The sequence below is a fragment of the Rana temporaria genome, chromosome 8 (genome assembly GCF_905171775.1).
Source record: "Rana temporaria chromosome 8, aRanTem1.1, whole genome shotgun sequence".
Taxonomy (NCBI): domain Eukaryota; kingdom Metazoa; phylum Chordata; class Amphibia; order Anura; family Ranidae; genus Rana; species Rana temporaria.
The window spans coordinates 53385499-53413333 of record NC_053496.1 but is presented as its reverse complement, the minus strand read 5'-3'; the positions used below and the strand labels follow the sequence as shown (position 1 = coordinate 53413333).

Below are 27835 nucleotides of genomic sequence, written 5' to 3'. Positions count from 1 at the left end.
AGATTGCTCTACTGCAGGGTAGTCTTCCCGGTCACGATTGCAGACCGACAGTGGAGAGAGTCGGCAGTGTGGGGGATGGCCTACGTGGACAGCTTTACCCTGGATGCCTTCATACTTAGATGTGCCTCTTTTAATCATCAACCATGCGAGTTTCTAAATGTTGTACCTTTATTAAATGTAACCATATTGCTACACATAGAGGCGCCTCTCTTATACTCTGTAGCTCCTGCTGCATTTTTATTCTAATCCCCTTGTGGAGTCTTGCATTTGTGGATGGACATTTTATGGTTACACAAATCACATTGCTAGAATTTTTTTTTATTTTATTTTTTTTATATGGACTATGAACTGAAAGACCTCTAAATAAATGGTTGTGGAATGAATCATTGGAGTTATTTTTTATGCTTTGGATTACAAGCATGTTTACGGAACCAATTATGCTCGCAATCCAAGGTTTTACTGTAGTTGGCACAGCCTACATGAGAATGGCAGTTTTCCCCTGAATTCAGGAGAAGTGGAGCATTATTACACTCAGCTAAATGAGGCTGACTTTACTGACAGGCTTAACAGGTTTTTTGTTGGATTAGCAGTGAACAATTAACACTTATAATTAAAGCAGTTATAAAGCCTAAACATGTTTTAGCTTAAAGTGGTTGTAACAAAAAATAAAAATAAAAAGGAAGAAATCCTGTCCCTTATAGCAGGTTAAACAGCACAGTGCTTGTGCTGTTTAACCTGCCTATCTCCAAGCTGTAAAAAACCCACCTGTGTGCCAACTACGATAATCATGGCTGCCGAGTCCCGATTACCATGGTCAGTTTACGTGCCTCAGACACCTGCAGCCCCTCCCTGCCTGTCAGCTCCTAGGTTTGTGTGAGCCATCTCGCCCAGCCCCCGCAATTAGTAGTAAAAATTGGTAGAAAAAAAAAAAAAAAAGACTCACTGCCAGCACCTCTATTTTAGCCAGCCATAATACAGTGCAAGTGTTTATTTTTTTTAAACCGATGCCTCTAAATAACTTTTTTCAGACATCTTCAGGCCGGTCATGTGACTCCCTGATGCTTTTCTCCTCCAATCCAAAGATACAGCAGGAGGGGCTGAGCGCCCAGCTCCCCGGCTGATGTCAGAGGGAGATCTCGGCCCCTCCCACTGTAGCCCTGGATCGGAGAAGGAGAGCAGCCGGGAGACAGTTTCACACAAATTATATACATACACACACACACACACACACACACACAAACAAACACACCACCGTGCATACGTTTTAGGCAGGTGTACAGAAATGCTATAAAAAAAATGCTTTCAAAAATAGAGATGAGTTGCTTAGTATATCAAATTTACAAAATGCAAAGTGAGCCAACAGACAAAAATAAATATGTTTTTTTTAAATATTTGATGCCACTACCCTTTGGCTTCAAACCAGCATCAATTCTTAATAGAGCTTATTTTCTCAAACAGGTGCTGGAACTCATCCACAACCCTCTAAAACCCCTCCACCCATACACACCCTCCAAATCACATTAAATAGTGGGTGTGGTCAGTCAAATTTCAGGAACAGTAGGCGGGTGTTAAAGGGGCATTAAAGTGGATGTAAACCCCAATTTTTTATTTATTTTTTGATGTCACAATGTAGAGTATAAGATTTCCTATCATCTGTACCCAGTCTTGCCACACAGAGTTAATCCAGCTCTGAGAAATCCTCTTATTGTTCAGTGAAATAAAACAAACTTACAGAGAAAAACCTTAGTCCGGTCTGTCCCCTTGCTGTGAGTGACAGGTTATTTACATATCTCATGCACTAGCCTGGAGACCGGCATTATTTTTCTTTTACAAAAGTTTTAGTCATATAAACCCGACAGTACAGGTTCACAACAGTATTATAGCATACAATGTACTAAGTAAATCTGGACCCGAAAGCCCAACATAAAGGAAGCAGGATCTTATGCTATACTCAATTGAAAAGCGAGATGAAAAAAGCCTTTAGAGCAAGGTGGTTTAGAACCCGGCCATCGCCCGGCTGACTGTAAACCTGTAGAATGAGTATGCAATACACAACAAAAAAACCCTGAAGGTTAGCATCCTCTAGAATGAGTACAAAGAATTAACAGCCAAGGAAGAGACTTTAAAGGAATGGAAAAAGAGAAAAATGGAGCAGAGCGAGAAGAGTGGAGGGTGAAGTGGGAGAAAAAGAAGAAGGGAGTGGAAGGTCCACGGGGTGCACGCAAGAGGAGTCCTACATTGATAGTAATGTGGTGTCAAACCTAGAAGTGTGGTAGTATGTGATCTAAGGCTGCCAAACCCTGAGAAACTTTGTGCATGTCAGAAAGGACAGCCGTTAGTTTCTCATTAACCATGACATCATTCAGGCGGTTTTTGACTGCCTCAAAGCTAAGTGTGGGGGTCTTCCATGCTCTCGCAATTGTCAACCGAGCTGCAGTAAAAAGATGCTGGGCTTACCAAGGAGTGCTACATAAGGGTCCCTTTTAATGTTAATCTAAAATAGATTACGAAGGAGAGTGTATACCCTAATCCACAGTCTGTACGCCCACAGGCAAGACCACCAAATATGTGCTATGGAGCCCTCCTGGGAGCACCCCCTAAAACAGAGCGGAGAATAATTTGGGATAAAGCGAGCCAACCTAACCAGTGTGTAGTACCACCTGTACAATACTTTATAGGCATTTTCCAAATTTAACACATTACGTGAGCACTTGGACAAAGTTAGTGTCATCACCCGCCAGTCCTCAGGGTCCAGCCGCTTCCCCAACTCCTCCCATTGGGGGTGGTAAGGCCTCAGTGGGGGTCTCTGAGGATATCACAGCCGAATATATCAGCGATATTAGGCTCAGTGAATGGGGTCTGGCTCTACAGAGGCCCTCAAAGGGGTTCAAAGTATAAGGGGTAGGTTGAGACTTAATCAGACTCTGAAGAAAGTGGCGAAGTTGTATATAGTGATAGTGCTCTCGCAAGGGAATAGTGTGAGAAAAGCGTAAAGCTTCAAATGTCAAAATCCCAGTGGGCCTCAACAACGAGTGAACATCTGTGAACTCGTTCGTGGTCCACCATGAGAATTGGGAGGAAATAGCAGGAAGCGTAAAAGTTTTAAGAGTGGAAGAGGAGGAGAGATCAACCCAGCAGAATATTTTATAGAGTCCCATATTCGCAAGGAGTGGGTAAAATAGGGTCCCAATGCCGCCGGACGGTACACAGGGGGGAGCCAGGACAATGAGGAGATAGGAATAGCATCGATGTCAACCAGGTCAAGCATAGCCCAGAGCGGAAGCTGATAAGTCTCATGAAGACGTGAAAGTGGGGCTATATTAGCTGCTATATAATGGGCCCGTAGATTAGGGACCTAAAGACCACCATTAATTCGCCTGGCAAACAAAACCTGTTTGCCAATTCGAGGGCGGGACGAACCGCATATAAATTGCATAATTCTACTTTGATGTATACGGAGGATATGCGGGGGAACCAGAACAGGCAAGACACAAAAAAATATAGTAGTTTCGGGAGATAGGACATACAGATGGCCGTTATTCTGCCAAACCAAGACAGAGGCAAATGAGACCAAGACAACAACAACATGTCCGTTAGTCATTTGAACAAAGGTGGAAAGTTAGCCTGGAACATGTCCGTTAGTCATTTGAACAAAGGTGGAAAGTTAGCCTGGTATAGTCCAGAGTACGTAGGGGTAAGGTTTATTCCCAAATAGGGCAGCGAGGAGACCCATTGAAAGGAGAACGCCAACTGTAAATCCCTCAAACTAGGAGAAAGCTTAATCAATAATGCTTTTGATTAGGAGGGATTAACCCGGAGTCCCGAAAAGGGAAGCAAAAAGGTATCTAAAGGGATTGAAAATTTGGTAAGGAAGTTCTGGGAGAGGTCAAAGTGAAAAGGATATCAATCGGCAAATAGGGAAATGTTATGGGTACAGTCCTCTCAATGCCACGCATGTCTGGATGTGAACGAATCGCCTCCGCCAGGGGCTCCAGCGCCAGAAACAAAAAGAGGCCATAAGGGGCATCCCTGACGGGTGCCCCTCCTGATATTAAAGAGAGAAGATTAAAAATCCATAATACTTGACTTTTTCCTGAGGGGAGTCATATAAAACTGACATCCAGTGCATAAACGAAGACCCGAAGCCATAACGCAGAAGAATTGACATAAGATAAGGCCACGACAGGGTGTCAAAGGCCTTGTTTACATCCAAAGACAAGAGCATGGATTCCAGCAAAAGAGTGTGAGCTATGTGTTGGAGTTGCAATATACGCCGAATGACATCACCAGCATGTCTCTGGGGTATAAAACCAACCGAGGAAGAAAAGTGTTCAGGCGATTTGCCAGAATTTTGGTAAAAATTTTCATATCAATATTAATTAGAGAGATAGGCCTAAAGTTGGCCCAGGAGGAGTGATCGCGATCCGGTTTAGGTATCACCACAATGTTCACCGTTAAGAGGTCCGAGGTAAAAGGAGCGACCAGTTTTAAAACAGAGTTATACATGGCTGTTAAATGCGGAGCTACCACACTGGCCAGTTTTCAATAGTAAAAGTGCTGTAAAGCCATCCGGCCCCCGGGCGTTTTCCCACCTTAAGATCCTGAATACCTTGAAGGACCTCTGAAACTTGTATGTCCCGGTCCATAAGAGTAACATGCGATTTAGTGAGGCGGAATCGAAATTCCTCCAATATATGCATCGGATTACCCGCAAGGACACTGTGTCGGTTGCGCAAAGTCATGGGGGTAAATTTGGGAGCGAAATTCCGGAGTCTGTTAGCCAGCATTCGAGTTGGTTTGTTTGCCCTAGAATACATCTCTGGCGGGACCAACGTAAGACACGTTAACCCCCCTCGGCAATACAAAGATCCAACTCCGAACGGGCCTGCTCCAGGAGTTTACGGTTGCCAGCGGTGGGGGGATTGTTCAAAAGCGGCAGATAATCTGTCTAGTGCAGTTAAATGGGACAGATTTGCGGAAAGCTATGAGCACCCACTTTTGCTTGGTTGGGGCATTAGCCAAAAACACCTGAGGAAACTTAGCGTCAAAATATTTAGGGCAGGAAGTGGCCGAAAAATGGGTTTCCTGTAAGCAGGTGATGTCAATCCGCTGCTTCCTAAGATACTTGAAAACCTTCACCCTTTTTTGAGGGGAATTCATGCCCTGTACATTCAGGGAGAGACAATTTAGCGTCATAGTAGATCTGTCAATAAGCAGAAGACCATTCCCCAAAACACACACCCCGCGAACCTAGTGGAGGAAAGTAGGGATAAAAAAAAGACCAGGAAGTAGAAAGAAAGTTAAAGGCATCAGATCAAGAAAAACAAAATAACCAAGTAAAACATGGAGTAAAAACAGTCCTGTCTTCAAGGTTACAATTGGTAGTGGGACAGAAAGCCCACTGGAGGGTCAAAAGTTGGCCAAAACCTCTGATCGGCCAAGTTCTGATACATGGGGGAGCAGTGGTCCATCGGGAACCACTCAGCACAGGGTTAAAGTAGACAGAAAACTGAGATTAAATCAACAGTGGCACAGAGTAAACAGAAAAACATGTTAAACAATGGAAAAACATGTTAGGTAGACACCACCTAAATAAAGAGCAAAACAGTCTTAACCTAAATTGTATAACATATCAATTTAAACTGCGAACTGTGAATTGTAGGTCGTGGCCAACCTCGTCCCCCGGAGCCCCCATTCAAAGTCAGGGGAGTCCAGAGCACAAGACCGAGTGCAGAAGTGCAATAACAAAATATACACACTACGGCCCGAGACCATGAGGGCCACTAACTGTGGCCCATGATGGGCAGGAGCCACCCACAACTCTAATGGGAATGTTCAGCACAGTATAAGGATAGCCCTCTCGAGCTACAGATCAAAAACATGCAAAAAAAAAGAGAAGGAGGGGAGAGGAGGAACAAGGCACGTAAACCAAGGTGGGCCAAATGACCAAGTGAACGTGGCCCCATCACAGAAGCCCAATGCCGCCATGACACAATTGGGGCAACACCGGGCAGCCATATGGTAAGGTGTCCTGGAGTAAGGGAGGGGGGGACAGGATAAGGCTACGAAGCCACAAAAAAAAGGGGGGGGCAGTCCAGATGTCTTATAGATCAAGAAGCAGAAATGCCCTTGAACTGCGACTGGTCCCTCAAAGAAAAATGTCAAGGGTGAAACGTGCAGTCATACCCATTATTCAAGATGAAAGTCAATCGGCAATTCAACAAAACCGACACCGGTCAGGTTAGCTTCTCAGGCATCAAACGAGAGTCAATGCTGTCATTCCTTGGGGACATCCTGGAATCGTGATTGCAGTGATCGAAGAGCCTGGTACCACTGCTGAGACATCTGCGAGGATCCGTGGGGTGCCCGGGACGGCTGTGGGCGAGCCGAGGAAAACTGCAGTTGGGGAGGGAGGGAGATAAAATTGTAGATCCTGAAATAGTGTCTGTAAGTCAGGCAAATAGGAGGCACGATACTGACGGCCAAGGTGATAGAAGGAGAGCTTAAAGGGGAACCCCCATCTATATCGTATGCCCCGAGTTTGAAGGATCTGCAAATAGGGTTTCAGACTCCTCCGTTTGGCTATAGTGACTGGAGAGAGGTCTGCAAATAGTTGAAGGGGATTACCCTGGAAGGAGAGGTCCGGGAGATCCCTTGCGGCCTGCAGGAGTTGTTCCTTGGTCCTGTAAAAGTGAAATTTGATAACGTCTTTGGGGGGATCTTCGGTGGGTTTGGGAGCAAAGGACCTATGCGATCAAATTCCAAGCGCTCCGGAGGGATATCAGGCGCCAGCTCCTGGAAGGACATGGCTGTCCCCTGCAGGTCAGTGATGGCCTCTGGAAGCCCACGGATGCGGAGGTTATCCCTGCGGGCCCTATTCTCAGAGTCCTCTAATTTATCCTGCAGGCTCAAAAGTTCAGCATTCAATTTCTCAACTTCGTCCTCATGACCTTCCAGCACTGTTGCTAGATCCATCCGCTGCTCCAACCGATTGGTGCGGTGGCCTAGCTCTTTAAGGCCCCTCACCAGTTCTGCTGAAGGTTTAAGGGAAGCAGCAGTTATTTCATCCCGCACTATACTGCGAAACTTCTGGAGCAAGGCATCAGTGGGGCTTGTCAAATCAGTGGGGAACTGAAGCAAACTGTCCTCAGAATGCTGCGTGGTATCATCAGACTCCGGACATTTTGCCCTTGCCTTTCCCCCCGGCGGAGAGGCCTTTTGTTGGGAGCGGTAGCGAGGTCGGTGCCGGGGTGTATTGTACATACCCGCCGGGAACCAGGTAATGTCAGTTACTCAGGGAGCTTATGTGGGGGTGTCAGGAAGCAAGATGTGCCTTATTCGCTGAGATTGGGTGGTCCGACAGCACGGAGCAGGGAGATCATACTGTCAACCTTCCCGGCCCTGCGTATGTGCCCCCCAGAGCTATGGCTTCAGTACAAAGCATAAGTCAATGCAGCCAATTATCCAGTTACGGGGTCATAGCCTGGTCAGCTAAAGTACTTTGGATTTCAAGGGCAACTTGTAGGAGAAAGGAGAGTCCGAGAGATGGACACCAGGGTGGAGCAAGATGGCCGCCTAACACAGGGCCGCATGAGGTCCACCGCCTGCAGGCTGCCAACAAGGGTGGCCGCCGATTGTTGTGGGTAGGCACCGATGGCCATATCTTGAGAGAGGTAGGCGTGTGGGGAGTCCAGGCAACTAGAAACAGGCCTTGGTGCCTCAGCCGGGTGGAGCAAGATGGCCGTCAGACAGTAGGCCCGAGCCACAGATCCTCCTGCAGGCCGCTGGGGGTGAGGATCACCAGGAACCAGAGGTGGCGATCGGCCTGTAGCCAGGTTCCGGAGTCCGCACCGAGGGAGGACCGAGCCCGGGGAGACCTGTGAGGCCGGGAGTGGACGAAGGTACCTTAGGCCGGTGGATGAAGATGGCTGCCGATCCCGAGGCCAGGCCGGAGCCACGATCCATCTCCCGGGTGCCTGGAACACTGCGATTTCGGGCTTGTGGGGTGCACTTCTCGCCCGGGGAGCTCCCGCGTTGCGCTGGTGGTAAGATGGGTCTCCTGGAAGCCGCAGATAGGAGCCTGGATGGCCGGAGCACAGCAGCAGTGCGTCCTTTCCAGCTCTCCGCCAGGCCACGCCCGACAGGTATTCTTTTTCAATTCCCACCCCCACTCCTTTTCTGAAGTCATGTGGTTACTTTTCTGGATTTTTACTGGATGTTAGTGATCATAGCAGAATTTAGTGTAAGGAATACACAGGAAAAAAAATGCATGTTGACAAGGTTAGAGGTGGGCGGGGAGTCTGACATCACGACTCCACCCACAGAGCTCCAGACAACAGATCCACCCAAGGAATCTGCAGTTTTTCAGTTCTTATAACAGACAGAGGGGAGACATTTGACAGGCAAGGATACATGCAGGAGGCATCTATAGACTTATAGATCAGCACTATGGCAGTAGCTTAGAAAGGATGAGAGTGGGTTTACATCCACTTTAAATACCAGGATTGCATTACCGAGTTCAGGAGTGTTAGTCATAGAGTGCAGAGCTGTCACTTGTAAACACAGAAACTGGACTTCTGTGTTTACAAGTGATTGTGGCGAGCATTGCCCACCCACCCCCCCCCTCCAAGGGTCTGAGCCAGTGGTGTATACCAAGACAAACAGTCATTAACAGAATCCACCGTTTAGGAGGCTTAAAAACTGGGTGAGGAACAGCCAATCTCTTCTACAAAGATGAGGTTGTGGTTTTAACGAAGCACAAGGAAACAGGCAACGTAAAGAACCATTTACACAGTGGTTGACCAAGGAAACGTAATGCAGCAGATGAAAAAAGACATCATACTTGCTTCCCTTTGACAGCGGAAGATGTCCAGGAGTGTCATCAGCACAGAATTCTTGATCATTAGAAGGACCCAGGTACACCCATCTACTGTTGAGAAGTCTGGCTAAAAGAGGTCTTCATGGATGAATTGTGGGGGGGGGGGGGGGGGGACCCCATACCTCTGAAGTGGAAACAAGGCTAAGCAAATTAACTATGCATGAAAACATAGGAACTGGGGTGCAGAACATGGCAGAGGATCTGGACCGATGAGTCAAAATTTGAAATATTTGGATTGAGATTGTAGCAGTATTAGTGCACCTGCGACAAACAATTGGGTACTATCCGTGATACATTTTTTTTTATTCGATTGAACATAAAACATTTCAATACAAGCTTTCATGGTAAATCCCCTTCAAGGTCTGAGCAGTACCAATTCACAAAAGTTTTAGCAAAAAAACAAAACAAAAAAATCCAGCATGCTGGAAAACCAGCTGAGGGCGTTACATGTGAGAAATTAGTTTAAGGCTCCATTTCTAAGTCGCATGACAAGTCCCAGCCCATTGATTTCAAAAGCAAACATTCCCATCTATGCGCCTTTGAAAAACTGCGACTTTGAAAATGTGCCTGCACTACTTCGATGCAACTTTGATCCAGAGTGTAAAGTTGGAACAAAGCTACCCTCAAAGTCGCACGCTAAATCACACAGCTTTGGAGTCGCAATAGTGGAAACGTAGCCCAAGGCTAGAGTATGACTGATGCAACTTTGAGTGCAGCCTTGATACAACTCTACACTCTCTGGATCAAAGTCGCATTAAAGGACTGCGTGTACCTTTTCAAAGTCGCAGATTTTCTAATTCGCATAGATGGGAACAGGTGCCATTTAAATCAATGGGCTGTGACTTGTCATGCAACTTTATGTGTCCAAAGTCATAGGACAAGTTGCACTAGTAGAAACAGCCTTAGTGTTGTTGCCTGTACTATGATCCCACATATTTTAATTTCCAGAAGTTTTTAAGCAATAGGGAAAATCTTTTTTTACATTTTTCCTGGACAATGTAACAACTTCACTGTTGATTAGTTTTACACATTGAGAGTCATTATTTTAACATTTGGAAGGTAAAATGCAGTTTATATAAAAGTATTAGGCTTGAACTAAAAGTACAGTTTATTTAAAAAAATAAATAAAAAAAAAATACTAAAAATTTGCTTTGAAAATATTTTTGTATTACAAATGGATTGTATATGTTTGGAACATTTTAAAACTAGACATGACAAGCTTTGCATTTTCAATTATTACCAATGCTGATGCAGAAGCATATATTACTCTTGCAATATTTTGATGAATGTTCTCCTGATTTTCAGGTGTAATTGTCTCTATAAATGAAGGTATTATGTATTTTTGGGAGGCCATGGTTTAGAACACTTCTTACTCTAACGTTCGCGGTGACACCCCACATGTGTGGTTTAAACAGCGTTTTCATATGTGGGCGGGACTTAGGTATGCGTTCGCTTTCATGTGCGAGCACACGGTACTTAAAAAAAACAAAATTATAATCATTTTGATCACTTTTATGCCTATTACAAGTAATGTAAACATCCCTTGTAATAGGAATAAGGCATGACAGGTCCTCTTTACAGTGAGATATGGGTCAATAAGACACCAGATCTCACCACTAGGCTGGGAAACGGCGCAGTTTTTTTTAAATGCAGATGCCGGGTGTGATGTCATAACATCGCGCCTGCCCAGCCTCTAACGATCATAGAGACTCCGGCAACTATCTGGTCCGCTGGAAATCTCTTCCAGCAGGAGAACGACACTAAACATACAGCCAGAGCTACAATGGAATGGTTTAAAATCAAAAGCATATTCATGTGCTAGAATGGCCCAGTCAAAGTCCAGACCTAAATCCAATTGAGAATCTGTGGCAAGACTTTAAAACTGCTGTTCACAGATGCTCTTCATCCAATTGGACAGAGCTTGAGATATTTAGCTCCAGAGCATTGTGACTGAGTGGAGAAAACTGGATATTCAGTTTTGTAATCCTGGATCGGGGTCTGGACCTTGAAGGCTTAAAAGTGTCTTGGGTGGGACAAAGCCTTCAATTCTGTGTCCAGGTCTTAGAGACCTGTAGGACAGTAAGAGCCGGTTCACACTGGGGCGACTTGCGATCCGACTTCATGTCGCCTCAAGTCGTCCCAAGTCGTGCTGTAGAGAAAAACAATGGAAGTGAATGGGAGCAGAGTTAATACACACGACTTAAGGCGATCCGACTTCAGAAAAGGTTCCTGTACTACTTCAATCCGACTTGTACCCATTGATTTCAATGGAAGTCGCCTCAGAAGTCGGATCACTGTCTTAACTGAAGCTACTTTCCAGGAAGATAACATACATTTCTCAGGCAAACCCCTCCCTCCCCCTCCCTCTCCCAGAGCTGATGGTTGTTTTATTGGCCACTGGAATGTCTCCTGTCCTGGAGACGACTTCAAGTTGTGTTGTAAATCTCCCCAGATCGCCCTGTGGTTCATGCTCAAGTCGTGTTGGAGTTGCTTCTGAAAGTCGTGCTGGAAGTCGCTTCGCCCTAGTGTGAACCGACTCTTAGTGTGCAGGTGTGCACACTTATAAGGGAGTCGTGGTAAAGCCAAGGGCTCCAGCCAGGAGCTAGGTGTGCTTGGTTAGCAGACAGAAGTGCTCTTGTGTCTGCATGTCCATCAGGCCGAGTGAGTTGAGACAACTAAAGTCTAGTACAAACTAGCTGTACTTTTCATTCAATCTAGTGGGCTGAACGAAAAAAAAAAAAAAAAAAAAACTTTAGGGTTTGGAAGGAGATCATGTACCAACAATCCAATGCTAGTACAGAGATATCCCCATTGAGCTATTGTGTTCCCTCCAGCCAGAAAACACTGGTCAGCGCTCACAGCCATTGGCTGAGTGTGCTGATCGAATGCCAATCGGCAGACTTTTTTTCAGTTCTGCCCCTGCCACAGAAACTGGAAGTTTGGCCGGCTTCTGTCGGACTGGCGGCCGTATACGTGGGCTGAATGTCTATTGAACCAGCTGATACCGCCCGATATTTGGCACATGTGTACGGGGCTTAAGCGAATCTGTGAGATACAGAGCAAGGACAACTGAGTGGACCGAGACAGACAGTCTAAGTCACAGAAAAAAGTGAGAAAGCCCGGGGTGTCAAGGAGAACCCCTATCGAGACACCAGGAATGGGCCCTCACATCAAGGAGCTGTACCTACATGCTGAGAGAGCCAGAAAAGCCCAAGAGAGCCAAGAGAGCCAAGAGAAACTGGGTGAGACGATCTGAGGGACCAGTGACGAGAACAGATGTGCTGATGATAAATGAGCCAGGTGGCTTAGCATTTTCTGTTACTGTTTTGGCTGGTGAATATGTCTTGCATGGGCAACTGTTTGTGGACTTTTAGTTTTGTTTTATTAAAAGTGGGCTGGTAAGCCTAAAAACCCCAGTTCGGACTGGCGTGGGCTCACTAATAATGCTTCTACCACCGACCACACACACCCACACACCCACACACACACACAGGATGGACAGCACCAGCAAGTAAAAATTGTTATCTACAAACATAAAAAAAGTGTGTTCCCAAAAAAGACCAGCAACATAATAAAAATATTATAACTTTATCAAAAAATACAGTAACATCAGACATGCCTTCACTTTAACACTTGATTACAAAACAGGGATTCTTAGCATGGACACATTGCAATACATGTCCCTCTCTATCGCTTTATTCCAAATTAGCAAATGAAAGCAATACAGGATTATCTGTACTAATAAACAGCAAAATCAGTTCTAGATTTTTTTTATTTAAAACGTCACATTCAACTACAACACAAAATCAGAAGATCCCGACACTGTTCAATGCGGTTTTGACACGTACTTAGCACGTGAAACGTGTCAAACTTTTCCCCCTGCCAATATGCCTTGTGCCTGTTTTTATTGAATAAAGAAGCTTTTATCTGCATTATATGGGTATGCATCCGTCCAATTTTTTGAAACATGTACTCTGCAGCAATAACAGGGCGTGCACCTCATGCATAGCTGGATTACAGACACCATCATTGCCAGTTTACCTAGAGCAGGATTGTTTTTACTGTTCTGTGCTTGGGCAGCTGAAGCAAGCATTAAAATAGTGGTAGCTAGAAAGAATTCTAATATATTTCCAATATAATATCTATTATAACATTATTCCAGACACTGTCAGACACAGGAGTCAACTGATGTATGCTCATGTCCTCTAATGCTCTGAAGTTCTCCTATAAGCAAATAGGCATCTAAAATAAGGCGCTGGCCACTGCTAGAACATATTGAGCACAAAGTTTACATTGCTGTGCTTTTGTCTAATCATCCGGCATCAATCGATGAGCCGAGCCTGTACACAGCAGGTGAAAGGCCAGGCGCAATCATGTGATTTTCAGCAAAGATCTGCTTATCCCAAGCTCAATATGTTCATCGTAAGCACGTCCTTGTAAGACATAGTAGTTGTAAAATTTCTCTTCCAAAACCCAAAACCTCCTTATAGAACCCCCCCCCCTCCAAATAAAGAGAAAGAATATTGATGGCTTTGGAATGTAGGAGTGAGCTATTTTTTTTATACAGTGTAGGAAAGCTTTGTTATTTCAAATCTGACCAAGTATTTCTACTGCTAAAAGTTTTCTATTAGTAACCAGCTATAAGGTCAAGTGTCATTTTAAACCCCATATAAAAGGGCCGATTATGGGCCAAATAGGGTCTAAAACGGTCTACTTTGATATTGGCCATTCGGGTTTGCTAGAGTAAACTAGGCGAATACCCTAGGAGGGTTGTATCAAATGTGTATATATATATATATATATATATATATATATATATATATATATATATATATATATAAAAAATACACACATAAAACACACACTCACACGAGTGAGTACACTCCTCATATTTTTGTAAATATTGTATTACATCTTTTTTATGTGACAACAATGAAGAAATTATACTTTCCTACAATGTAAAGTAGTGAGTGTACAGCTTGTATAACAGTGTAAATTTGTGGTTTCCTCAAAATAACTCACACAGCTGTTAATGTCTAAACCACTGGCAACAAAAGTGACTACACCCCTAAGTCAAAATGTCCAGATTGGGCCCATTTTCCCTCCCCGGTGTCATGTGACTTGTTACTGTTACAAGGACTCAGGTGTGAATGGGGAGCAGGCGTGTTAAATTTGGTGTCATCGCTCTCACACTGGTCACTGGAAGTTCAACATGGCACCTCATTGCAAAAAAATCTGAGGATCTGAAAAAAAGAATTGTTGCTCTACATAAAGATGGCATAGGCTATAAAAAGATTGCCAAGACCTTGAAACTGAGCTGCGGCACGGTAGTCAAGACCATACAGCGGTTTAAAAAGGACAGGTTCCACTCAGAACACGCCTCGCCATGGTCGACCAATGAAGTTGAGTGCACATGCTCAGCGTCATATCCAAAGTTTATCTTTGAAGGGGGTCTCTGCCTGTCAATGCTTAGACCATGCGCCGCATACTGCATCAAATTGGTCTGCATGGCTGTCGTCCCAGTAGGAAGCCTCTTCTAAAAGATGATGTACAAGAAAGCCTGCAAACTATTTGCTGAACACAAGCAGACTAAGGACATTGATAACTGGAACCATGTCCCGTGGTCTGATGAGACCAAGATCAACGTATTTGGTTCAGATGGTGTCAAGCGTGTGTCGCGGCAACAAGATGAGTACAAAGACAAGTGTGTCTTGCCTACAGTCAAGCATGGTGGTGGGAGTGTCATGGTCTGGAGCTGCACGAGTGCTTCCGGCACTGGGGAGCTACAGTCCATTGAGGGAACCATAAATGCCAACATGTACTATGACATACTGAAGCAGAGCATGATCCCCTCCCTTCAGAGACTGGGCCGCAGGGCAGTATTCCAACATAACGACCCCAAACACACCTCCAAGACTACCACTGCCTTGCTAAAGAAGCCGAGGGTAAAGGTGATGGACTGGTTAAGCATGTCTCCAGACCTAAACCCCATTGAGCATCTGTGAGGTATCCTCAAACGGAAGGTGGAGGAGCACAAGGTCTCCAACATCCACCAGCTCTGTGATGTCGTCATGGAGGAGTGGAAGAGGACTCCAGTAGCAACCTGTGAAGCTCTGGTGAACTCCATGCCCAAGAGGGTTGAGGAAGTGCTGAAAAATAATGGTGGCCACACAAAATATTGACACTTTGGGCCCAACTTGGACATTTTCACTTAGGGGTGTACTCACTTTTGTTGCTAGCGGTTTAGACATTAATGGCTGTGTGTTGAGCTATTTGAGAGGACAGCAAATTTTCAGTTATACAAGCTGTGCACTCACTACTTTACATTGTAGAAAAGTGTCATTTCTTCAGTGTTGTCACATGAAAAGATATAATAATATATTTGTGAGATAGTGCGCATTTGTGTATACACTACACACACACACACCTCCTAGATTCTAAGCTTTAACGAGTGGGGCCCTCTGAATCCTCCTGTATTGCAATTGTACGGTCTTCTCTAATGTTGTAAAGCGCTGCGCAAATTGTTGGCGCTATACAAATCCTGTATTGTACACACACACACACACACACACACACACACACACACACAGTATGTAGTGGCTGACTGATGAACATTTGTCATCATAGATTTGATTAGACATTATTTTGAATGCCAGTGTTATTTATACAACAATAATATGCCAAGATGTTTGTACACTACAGGGAGTGCAGAATTATTAGGCAAATTAGTATTTTGACCACATCATCCTCTTTATGCATGTTGTCTTACTCCAAGCTGTATAGGCTAGAAAGCCTACTACCAATTAAGCATATTAGGTGATGTGCATCTCTGTAATGAGAAGGTGTGTGGTCTAATGACATCAACACCCTATATCAGGTGTGCATAATTATTAGGCAACTTCCTTTCCTTTGGCAAAATGGGTCACAAGTAGGACTTGACAGGCTCAGAAAAGTCAAAAATAGTGAGATATCTTGCAGAGGGATGCAGCACTCTTAAAATTGCAAAGCTTCTGAAGCGTGATCATCGAACAATCAAGCGTTTCATTCAAAATAGTCAACAGGGTCGCAAGAAGCGTGTGGAAAAACCAAGGCGCAAAATAACTGCCCATGAACTGAGAAAAGTCAAGCGTGCAGCTGCCAAGATGCCACTTGCCACCAGTTTGGCCATATTTCAGAGCTGCAACATCACTGGAGTGCCCAAAAGCACAAGGTGTGCAATACTCAGAGACATGGCCAAGGTAAGAAAGGCTGAAAGACGACCACCACTGAACAAGACACACAAGCTGAAACGTCAAGACTGGGCCAAGAAATATCTCAAGACTGATTTTTCTAAGGTTTTATGGACTGATGAAATGAGAGTGAGTCTTGATGGGCCAGATGGATGGGCCCGTGGCTGGATTGGTAAAGGGCAGAGAGCTCCAGTCCGACTCAGACGCCAGCAAGGTGGAGGTGGAGTACTGGTTTGGGCTGGTATCATCAAAGATGAGCTTGTGGGGCCTTTTCGGGTTGAGGATGGAGTCAAGTTCAACTCCCAGTCCTACTGCCAGTTTCTGGAAGACACCTTCTTCAAGCAGTGGTACAGGAAGAAGTCTGCATCCTTCAAGAAAAACATGATTTTCATGCAGGACAATGCTCCATCACACGCGTCCAAGTACTCCACAGCGTGGCTGGCAAGAAAGGGTATAAAAGAAGAAAAACTAATGACATGGCCTCCTTGTTCACCTGATATGAACCCCATTGAGAACCTGTGGTCCATCATCAAATGTGAGATTTACAAGGAGGGAAAACAGTACACCTCTCTGAACAGTGTCTGGGAGGCTGTGGTTGCTGCTGCACGCAATGTTGATGGTGAACAGATCAAAACACTGACAGAATCCATGGATGGCAGGCTTTTGAGTGTCCTTGCAAAGAAAGGTGGCTATATTGGTCACTGATTTGTTTTTGTTTTGTTTTTGAATGTCAGAAATGTATATTTGTGAATGTTGAGATGTTATATTGGTTTCACTGGTAAAAATAAATAATTGAAATGGGTATATATATTTTTTTTGTTAAGTTGCCTAATAATTATGCACAGTAATAGTCACCTGCACACACAGATATCCCCCTAAAATAGCTAAAACTAAAAACAAACTAAAAACTACTTCCAAAAATATTCAGCTTTGATATTAATGAGTTTTTCGGGTTCATTGAGAACATGGTTGTTGTTCAATAATAAAATTAATCCTCAAAAATACAACTTGCCTAATAATTCTGCACTCCCTGTACAAGTATGACATGGTAAATTTATTCAAGAACGTCCAACAATTAGTTGTAGAAGACTCAGTCAGGGATTTGGGGGGGCATGGGGGTTGAAGGGTAATATGAATAAATAAAATGAAACCCGGTGCCTATTCTTTCTGAAAGTATCGGAGCCCTCATTGTGGGCTGACTGTTAATCATTTTAACTGGTGGCCTTCTCCACTGCATAAATATGTAGGCAACAGCTGGCGAGTCTTGTAACATGGCAGATTCTGCACAAGATATATTTCTAAATAGGGTTACCCTTTAAAGCTAAAGGCACATAAGTAATCTTTATTCACACTACTAGGACAGACAAGACCACCCCACAATTGTTTATGGGAACCTTCAAGCACACTTGTGCCCTTATTGTCCTATTCCTGAAAGCAGCATTGGAAGAAATCCAGGCATCCCATTTTGTTGAGCTTCACCCCCCCCTCCCCCAGCACAGGTATCAAATGCATAAGTCAAAACAGGCATTTTAGTCATTACTGCTGTCCTAAACATCCATCCTGAGGTGTAACATGACATAGGGCACTGAATATTTACCTTTCAGAGGCTCATGATCAGTCCGTATCATATCCATTAATGAATTCTCCAAAGAGTGCAGGTTAAAGGAGTCATAGGGCCTATTCCGGTCCTGGAAGATAAAAAAAAAATAAGAGATTTTTAAGAAAATTACATCTCAGAAAGAAAAACAAAAATCTTAATAAATACAGAAGTTTCTTCCTTGTGATCCTAAATTGTAAAATGGAATATATAGGGGTTAAAAGAAGAAGCACAGTGGGCAATCGCAATAAGAGAATGGGAGGAGGAAGAGGAAAGGCTAGAGCTTTGGTGATCAAACAGGAGGCTGCTGACCTGCTTAGAACTGCCCAAAGATTGCCAACTCTGGCTGCAGTAGATTAAAGCTCGAAAAAAAGTGTAAAACCAAGTGAAATTGAAGCTATAAAAACAGCTAAAATGTTCTGGAAATAATGAGCAATTTACCAACTGATTTTACTTGCCTATTTGGCTTCATTCACACTTGTGTGACCGGTGATGTGACTTTGGAAACAAAGGTCGCATCACAAGTCACATTTCATATTTTTGAATGACAACCGTTCAAATATATGCGACTTTCGCTACTTTAGTCTGACTTTCATGCGACTCGAGTACCATAGAATTCAATGTGACCCTCAAAAGTCACAACATTCAACAATTGTCAATTAGCATAGATCAAAGCCAAAGTTGCAGCCAAGTTGCACCCATCCAAAGTTGCATCAAACTTTGGAGTGCAATTTAAATGAGTTGTAAATGAAATGCAAATCTATGCATCAAGGTGAAAAAACATCTGAATTTGCCGCCCCCCGAGCCCCCGTTTTACTTACCTGACCCGTCGAAAGTCAAGCGCGGTCCCGAGATCCTCTTCGCCACTCAGCCTGGCCGCTGATTGGCTAGAGTGGATGGATTGAGAGCAGCGTAGCCATTGGCTGGCGCTGCTGTCAATCACATCCAGTGACGCGGCGCGCCGAGGGGCGGAGCCGATTGATACAGTGAGCAGCTATGACCGCTCGCTGTATCACGGGAGAGCGCCCGCAATTACTCACCACCATGCGAGCTCTCGCGCGACTGTGGCCAGTAATTGCGGGGAGGACCAGAGACAGCGGCCGAGGGACCCCAGAAGCCGTGGATCGGTGCCACTCCGTGCAAAACAAACTGCACAGTGGAGGCAAGTATAACATGTGTTATTTTAAACTTTGAAAGTGTGCAACTTGGATGCGACTTTTGCTTTGACCAATGATAATGGACAACTGTTGTAGGTTGTGACTTTAATGGAACTTTTGATGATTTACATTGCATTCTATGGTCAATTAGCATGAAAATTTGACTAAAGTAGTGCAGTAACCTTTTTAAAGTCGCTGCGACTTTAGGTTGCACATATTTGACCGGTTGTCATAGAAAAACATAGGGTGTGCCCATAGTGTTCAAAGCTGTCTGACAAGTCACACAAGTGTGAATAGAGTTTCTAAGCCGCATTTCAAAGTCGCGAATGTGGAGTTGTACTAGTGTGAATGGAGCATAAAAATGATTCAGCTCTCTGAAATATATCGTATTGTTTTGCTTCTTTGTGTGTGGCATGTAACAGAAATTTGTTTTGAAACTCATAATACAGATCTAGGACAAAAAAAAAGAAATTTACAAAGCATTATAAAAAGAAACTAGTGTGTCGCAAAACCATCATTTTTTTATACATTTTTTTACAATATTGCCTTTTAGCATCATAAAATATTTTAAAACCAACGCAACAAAAGCAAAATCTAAATCCGTTTTAAATCGCTGTCCGTGGTGCTGGAACTACAGAGGACAGCACTTGCTCTATTTCTTCATTTTTATCAAAGACTGCAAAGGATGTGGAAGCTACTTGAAGAACATTATGTCAAACTCTAAAAATACACAGGGCAATTCAGGGCAACCAATCACGGAACATTACTGGAGAGAACAGAACTTAATACTGATCTACACAATAAAGCACTATATTACTCTGACAATGTAATAAAACAAAAAATGAAAGCAAACCCTGGCCAAAAGAGTTTTTTGTTGTTGCAAGTTTTGAATAGTAAAGAGAAGGGATAGTCTTCTATTGCTGTCTGTCTCTATTAAGGGATATTTCTTTTTTTTCTGCCCTGATTACAGGGGTAAAGATGCTAAAAGTAAAGTTTATCCAAGAAGAACAAATACAGTAAGAAAAACACATTTTGAATAATCTTACTACTAAACCCAGGCCACTGCATTCACTAGATCTGGTTTCCCACGGTGCACAACATGGAAACGCCATTTTGGTGAATATAAACGGATATTTTTTTCAGCAGTCTTGTGATTTCTATAGGTTTCTGGTGAGGCTTGTAGGAGGTTTTCATACTGCACTGAGCTGTCCTATAAGGCTGCAGGGCTCTTGACCCTCTGGCTGCATTCACACCTAGGTGACAAAACGCCTAAAGCGTGACGCTACAATACGCTGGAGGGGAGAAATAACATGATTCTCTATGGAGATGGTTCACATCTCCACGCCGAAACGCCTGAAGCTCAAACAAGTCCCGGACCCTTTTTTGTCGCGGCATATCGGGCGGCTTCGGCGTTCTCCATGCCCGACAATGACCTATACAAAACCGCGGTTAAAAACGCCACGTTTTGTCGCGGCAAATGGCGGTAAAAAAAACACTGCAATTTGTCGCGGCAAATAGTGGTAAACTCCGCAAATCGCCTACGCCTAGGTGTGAATGCAGCCTCTGTCTGGACAGTGCCAATCACATGCACTCTCCCAAAAAAAATAAAAAATCTCCATCTCCAGCAATACACACCAAACTGAGCATGTGCAGCCTGACTCCAAAGGCTGTCTTATCTGGACTTGTCCAGGGGGACAGTGCAGGGAGGGGAGGACCTGTGCATACCAGATCAGGCAGCCATTTTACACAATGCAGAGGATTACCCCCTAGGTTCCACACTGAGTTTTACTGTTTTACTGCATATACAGACTGACTTTACTGTTGTGGGTTTAGTAACACTTTCATATCTTTGTGTATAATACAGGATATTTATATACAACTGGTTATAGTCCTGTACAGTGACTGGACACTGGCAAAGCTTTGGAGAAAATCAGCCCCTGGGTGTCTTCCCTATAAAACTAACCCATTCAGCGAGTCCTCAGTCTTGTGGCAAGTAATGGAAAGTAAAGCAAAGAATCAAAAGGGGGGTGGGTGGTCTGTGGCCTGTACTTCGAGACAAGAGGGTCAAAACTCTTCCTACACCGTACAGGACAACAGAGACAGTATATTTATACACCATGGGAAATCACCAAGCAATAGGAAGGGTGGACAACCACGAGGCAAACAGAACTAAGCCAACATGCCCAACAAGGGTCAAGGCGACCCAACCTCAGACAGCTGAGGCAAGAATCTTGCAGCCAAAAGTTGCATCAGCAGAAAAAGTATAAACAGCAGTCCAGGTGTTGGCGCGACACACACACAGCTACAGGGCCTTGGTGCCAAAACACCCATGAACCTGCGATTTGGTGGAACGGGATTTCTCTACAATCAGGTTTTTTGCATCCATTATGCACTGGTGACTTAAGTAGGGTGTCCCTTATGAAGTCCAGAGAACAGGACAAAGAGGGTCTGTTTACTTCATAGTAGCCTTGAGGTATGCCTCCGACTACATCCAGTGCCTGTTCCCAACCCCCCCCCCCAACCCCCCCGGAGCTCAAACAGTGATGCCACTGTTCCTTTATAAGGTAAGGTAATATCTGAGTTTGCAAATGAACTTGATGCCCACCATGTAGATGTGGCGATAAAAAAATATTTTTATTTAAGCTTTTGTGCCCTGGTACGGCTTCGAAAGTTAACAGAGGGAATCTTAAGTAATAAGAAATTAAAGTGGTTGTAAAGATTAAGGCCTACCTGTAGGTGCAAAGAATATCTCCTAAACAAACGGTTTAGGAGATATTTGCAAAAGACATGCACCGACAATGGCGCGCAGGCACACTGAGTGTGCTGCTTCTAAGGGCGATCATGCCGTTAGTGGCGGCACCCGCGGGAGTGACGTCATCGCGGCTCCAGCCAGTCAAAGCGCCGGAGCCGCGATACCCGGAAGTCACTCTGGGAGAGATGGCGGCGATGGAGGAGGCGAACAAGGATGGCTGCGGGGGCTTCAATCTCAGGTAAGTACTTCATAATAAGCTAGTATGCTATGCATACTAGCTCATTATGCCTTTGTCTTGCAGGGAGTATTTTTTTATTTTTTTAACAAGGCTTTATTCCTCTAAGCCCACATTCTCACTTAGGGTGGGTTTTAAATCATGCAAGCAGCTGATGTCACCCCTTTAGTGTTACCTCTTTGTCGGTAAACCAACAGAGAGTGGGTAGTGTAAATGGTGCTGAACAAGTCTAGTAATGAGACAGCTACTGGTGCTCAGCCTACTCACAGAGTAAAGATAAAGAGTGGGTCACTCCTGGGACTGTGCCACGGCTCTGGAACTGGAGAGCACTCTATGGCTAACCCAGCACAATCTGTACTAAAAAGCACCACAATGCAGAACCCAGTGAATCACATTTCAGGTGAACCCCATACGTCCTCTGCCTAGCGGGGTCCAGCTACGGCACTCCAAACCCAGACTTGGGAAAGGTCAACCTAAACCTAAATGGCCGGATTCAGATAGATTTGTCTATCTATCTGCTGGCCTAACGTATCTGCGATACGTTACGCCGCCGTAAATTTGGGCGCAAGTTCCGTATTCAGAAAGAACTTGCGTCCTTAGTTATGGCGGCGTAACGTATTTGGTCCGGCGTAAGCCCGCCTAATTCAAATGGGGATGATGTGGGCGTGTTTTATGTATATTAACTGTGACCTCGCATATTTGACGTATTTGTCCGTGGAATATCCCAGTGTGCATTGCTCCAAAGTACGCCGCAAGGACGTATTGGATTCGACATGAACGTGAATGACGTCCAGCCCTATTCGAGAACGACTTACGCAAACGGCGCAAAATTTTCAAAACTCGGCGCGGGAACGACGTCCATACTTAACATTAGCTACGCCTCATATAGCAGGGGTAACTATACGCCGAAAAAAGCCTAACGTAAACGACGTAAAAAAATGTGCCGGCCGGACGTACGTTTCTGAATCGGCGTATATACCCAATTAGCATATTCCTCGCGTAAATATACGGAAGCGCCACCTATCGGCCAGCGTAAATATGCAGCCTAAGATACGACGGTGTAAGACACTTACACCGGTCGGATCTTAGGGAAATCTATGCGTAACTGATTCTCTGAATCAGTCGCATAGATACGACGGCCCGCACTCAGAGATACGACGGTGTATCCGGCAGCATAACAGTCTCCGAATTCCTGTGTTCCTCAAAATGTAACAGTACCTAATGACCTTTAAAAGAACAGAATTACCATTTAGTTTGCATCACTTTGTAAAGTTCATCAATGATTGTAGCCCACTCACTGTGTGAGCAAAGCAAGCCAATGGCAAGTAAACAGTTCAGTAAATAATTACAAACCATGACGTGCGCGACAACCTTTTCACTAAACAAGAAGGAAACTTCTTAGCAAAAAGCTACACAGCCACATAAGAAAGCAGAGCATGGAATTATCACAGATTAAACAGATTAAAGCAAATGCAGGAAACAAAAGTCATTCAGGAGTTGCTAATGTCAACCAAGAATCTGCAAGTTAAAATTACTCAATCTACCTACAGTACACCCATTTAATTATTTATTTTCCGGTAAATTAGTGTTGAGCATTCTTTATTTAGGAAGGCTGCTTGGGAATACAGCCCCCCGTCACAACAGATCATTCATGACTGTGCAGCACATCATGTGCCCTCTCAATGAACTATAAAGGTCGCCATCCGCATTGTCACCGGTTCTGATGACACTTATCTTTAAGATGATATCAGCAAACTAAAATATTTATTTAGTTACACAATATTACTTCTACCCAAAACAAGCTGAATATTTTGCAGATTCAAGATTTTTTATTTTTATTTTTTTTTACACATATAAAAGATTAGTCATACAAATTACGATTCCATCCAACCAAAAATCGGTCTGTATAGCAAGGTTTTATTGGGGAAAACATTTGGCAGATCTGACTGCATTGTTCCTCGCAAAATACAGAGGCTCGACTTTGGCAAGGAGGCTCCATTTATACCATTGCCCTGCAGTAACACACTGTAATGAACATTACACAAGAAGGTGGGATTCAAGGGCAATGCACTACCAGGCGCTCTAGTGTGCAGGGTGTGAGGGGTTAGCTCGGTAGCGGGGTGTGTGACCCCTTGGATGGGTTCACCACACACTGAATTTATACAGACTGGCAGTCAAAGACGGTTGAAAACAAATGTTTTGGTTTATTTTTCCATCTTGCTGGAAAACAATTGCAAGCATCCAAACAGCACAAACAAAATCAAACATAAAATAAATCCTAGCCAATTTGGGCGTCTACCTTCCACACAGGAACCTATCTATGAAGTCTAACACAGCCTACTGCTGGGTAGACAGTGCTGGTCATACAGCACAAAACAATAGTTTTTTGATTTTTATCACACAGAAAAATCAATCCTCTCCTCACCTCCACAGAAAACCTTCTGGCACTGCTCTCCTACTCACACAGCCTTAAGAGTGAGGCAGCCAATTAGTGGTAATCCTTTGGACTACTTATAGATGCCTAAATTGCCTCACTCTGAACAGCTGGAGTCTTCCAACCTTTCCTGGCTATTTCTCGCAGCCGACGCCCAATAATGATTAGTGTATTGTCTAAGCAAGGCAGAAATGTATGTCCCGTTTGTGACAACACCCACAGATTTACCGGACTACCTGTCACAAGGGTTACAAAAAAAAAAAAAGAAGGAGCTTACATCATTTTGGCTCCTTTTGGTGCAAACGGTAGTCCACCGTAAATGTGCTACCCTCACGCAACTGATGTGTGCTAAAGCACCGCAACAGTGCAAAGCCAGCCTAAACATTCAGATGATACCGTTTTAACAAATCGATTTTGAAAGTATACTGGAAAAGTGTGCCAATCATGAAAAAGGGGGCAGAGAATGAGCATCAAATCCATATTTTCTCAAAAGCAGGCCCCGCCTCCTTTGAGTTTTCTAAAAATCGGCACCTTTTAGTCAAGACTTGAGTGCACTTCTACATAAAAAAAATACCAGTGCACACAGAAGAGCACATACCTGGGCAGTGGCAGCTGGTGCTCAAACTAAAAAATAAATAAATTCAGCCACTTGTGCCCATCATATGCAGCAATTTGTGCCCATCATATGCAGCCACTCCCCCCCCCCGCCGTCTGCCTGGCACTTACCCCATCTTAGTGTCAGGTCAGGCAGCGGCGAGCTGTGGGATGGCTCCTGTGTCCTCCAATGCATCTCTTCTCATTCTGCTAGGAGTCCAACTGGGGCGCCTGTGCCTTCAGCCAATCATGTAACGAGTATCAGACCCGCACTGTCTGATTGGCGGAGAGGTGGTTCAATTTTAGAAAAGCAAATAATAGTTTGCTTTTCTAACACATCTTGGTTAACTGCGAGTGCAATGCTCTGCGCCAAGAGTCCACCTTTTTTTAAGCCCATGGCTCTAATCCGGTGCTTAAAAAAAAAAAATAATAATAATAATAATAATAATAATAATAATAATAATAATAATAATAATAATAATAATAATAATAAAAACACCCCCGCCGCTGTAATTCAGGAGCACGGAAAGGGGCCGGACGCCTGAATAGGAGGTGGCAGCGGCGGCCATGGATAGATTCATGCAATGCATAGAGGAGAGATGGGGCGGCGCCCATAATGGACTCACCACCACTGTACCCGAAAGGTTTATCAGGTCATTATAGCATAACTGGAAGAGAAATGTAAAACAAAGCACAGGCACAAGAAATCTCATTGTGCTTGGGGTCAGTACTCCAGCTGTGCTTTTAAACACTTATAAAACTCTTTTATAGAATAGGTGTTTGCTAAATGAGATTTTGCCTACTGTGAAGAGGCTGGTGTTTGGCAGCAAACACTATCACACAATCCATAGATGCCTAATCAAATAACACACTAAAGGTCAGACAAAAGCAAGTCCTCCTTTAGAATAGCAATCAACTTCACAGAACATTTTGTTCTATCAGTATAGGTTCAGCATCTCTGCAGGCAGCCTCACAAATAAATCAGCAATCCTGCATTTTAGTCACATATTCCATCTTCAACCTCTGAAACCAGCACAGATCAATAAACTATTATCTACTCATTGAATCGAAGAAAAAAGCCATTTCAAAGAGCAATCCCTTGGCTTCAGATGATAACGCTAGGATACAGCAATCAGATACTGCTAAACAAACAAAAAATTAAGTCGAAGTAGGTTTTACTGCCAAACAATTAGGCTCTGTCACAGATTTTACTCAAAAGCGGCGACAGCTTAAATAATGCAATTGTGTGGCATCTTGAATCTTTAATGCCCATAGCACTTTAAAAAATAAAGTTAAGAGCAAGGGGAGCATAAAGCTAAAAGTTTAAATTTAAAGTTTTTAAATTAAGGTTCCTTGCTGACGTCATCACCCTCATCTGCTCGATCTCCATACGGACGGGTTTGCCTGTTTGCGTCCGGCTGGCGCAACAGGCTGGAGGCTGTTTTTTTTTTTCGATTAAAATTTTAGTTTTTTACGGTTTACTAATTTTATCAAATAAACATCATTGGTTTTACACTATGTGAGGCATTCGTTTCCTTGCATGATATACCATACCAACAGGAATGAAAGCCGTGGGGTCTACCTGATGGTCTACCATACTGCGGATACAGTTGCTGTCATTTGCCTGCTGGGTACTACATACACGCTGGTTTGTGTCCACAGGACCAATTGTTCTGGTAAGCAGTTTACCCATCACATGGTGGCGGATTTCACTTTGGCTCTAGACTGTCAAGAGAGTCCAGCTGTTTGGATTATCACATGGATGTTTTTCTTTCACTGAAGTCACTAATGGACTTATTTATTGCTTTGGACTTATACCATACATGGTCACCTTAGTGTCGACGTCCATTAATTTTTTCACTTTGTGATTTATATTTTGTCTTTACACTTGTGATTTATGAATTTGATTTCCAAATTTTTTCATTGGTCACTTAATGATAAATTGTACCATTTATAATATTCTTACACTGTATGTGCACATGCGATACTTCCTTATCGGAAGTACTCATATTACTACCTCTCAAGGGTGGATTAGGATTTAGCGCAACTATATATATTTTTTCCCCCTCATTTATTACAGATAAATGAAAAGACAGGTTTGTTGCGCTAATAAAAAGATAAAAATTAAAAAGAAAAAGCTGCCAACACAATATTGTTGGGTGCCATAAAGAAAATATGGGGTAAAGGTGTAGCGCTAGTCATATGGAGTAAAGGTGTAGCGCTATAAATTATATATTTTTTTTAGCGCTATACCTTTACCCCATATTTATTACAGATACTATAGCGCTGTCAATTTATACAGCACTTCAAATGACATGCACATCAGTCCTTGCCCTTACAATCCAAGGTTGCCAACGCACATACTAAGGACAATTTAGACAGCAGGCAATTAAAGCGGAGGTTCCGCGGGTTTTGCTTTTTTTTTTTTTAAATCTCCAATGCATGGTAATAGAGCTAGCAGGCTACTACTCACCTGCTATCCGCTCGTACGTCCGTCCGCTCCGTTTTCGCAAAAAATAATACCTTATAAAAAATAGTCCTGGCCTTTTCCATCTTGCTTGTGGGCATTTTGAATCCCACAAGCAAACACTTCCCGGATTCCTAGTCACATGACGCGCTTTGCGAGTCATGTGACCCGCTTCCCGTGTCACTCCAGCTAGCGCGAGAATACACGCCTAGCTATTTCGGATGGTCTCCTGTGAGTGTTGAAACGTCACTCCCAGGAGACCTTGCACACAGCTTCCAATTACGCCTCGTCGGGGAAAAGGAGCGACACGCCCACTCCCCGCAGGGAAGAAGACCCGGAAGTGAGGCTGAAGACAGGTAAGGGTTCACATAGGGAAAAAAAAGACAACGCTAGAGGCATGTATTAAGGCTGCAGATAGGATTGTTATAAAGTTAAGTTTGAGGGTAAACCTCCGCTTTAACCTACTAGCATGTCTTTGGAATGTGGGAGGAA

General features: G+C 43.8%; 1 protein-coding gene across 4 annotated transcripts in view; it reads right to left on the bottom strand.

The window, feature by feature from the left end:
• CPEB3 (cytoplasmic polyadenylation element binding protein 3) overlaps window positions 1–27835 on the bottom strand; it is a 171338-nt gene that overhangs the window by 74261 nt on the left and 69242 nt on the right. For all 4 annotated transcript variants that reach the window (XM_040361804.1, XM_040361805.1, XM_040361803.1 and 1 more), the window contains one exon: window positions 17705–17795. In XM_040361804.1, coding sequence (XP_040217738.1) covers window positions 17705–17795 — 91 coding nt within the window. The remainder of the gene's footprint in view (window positions 1–17704; window positions 17796–27835) is intronic.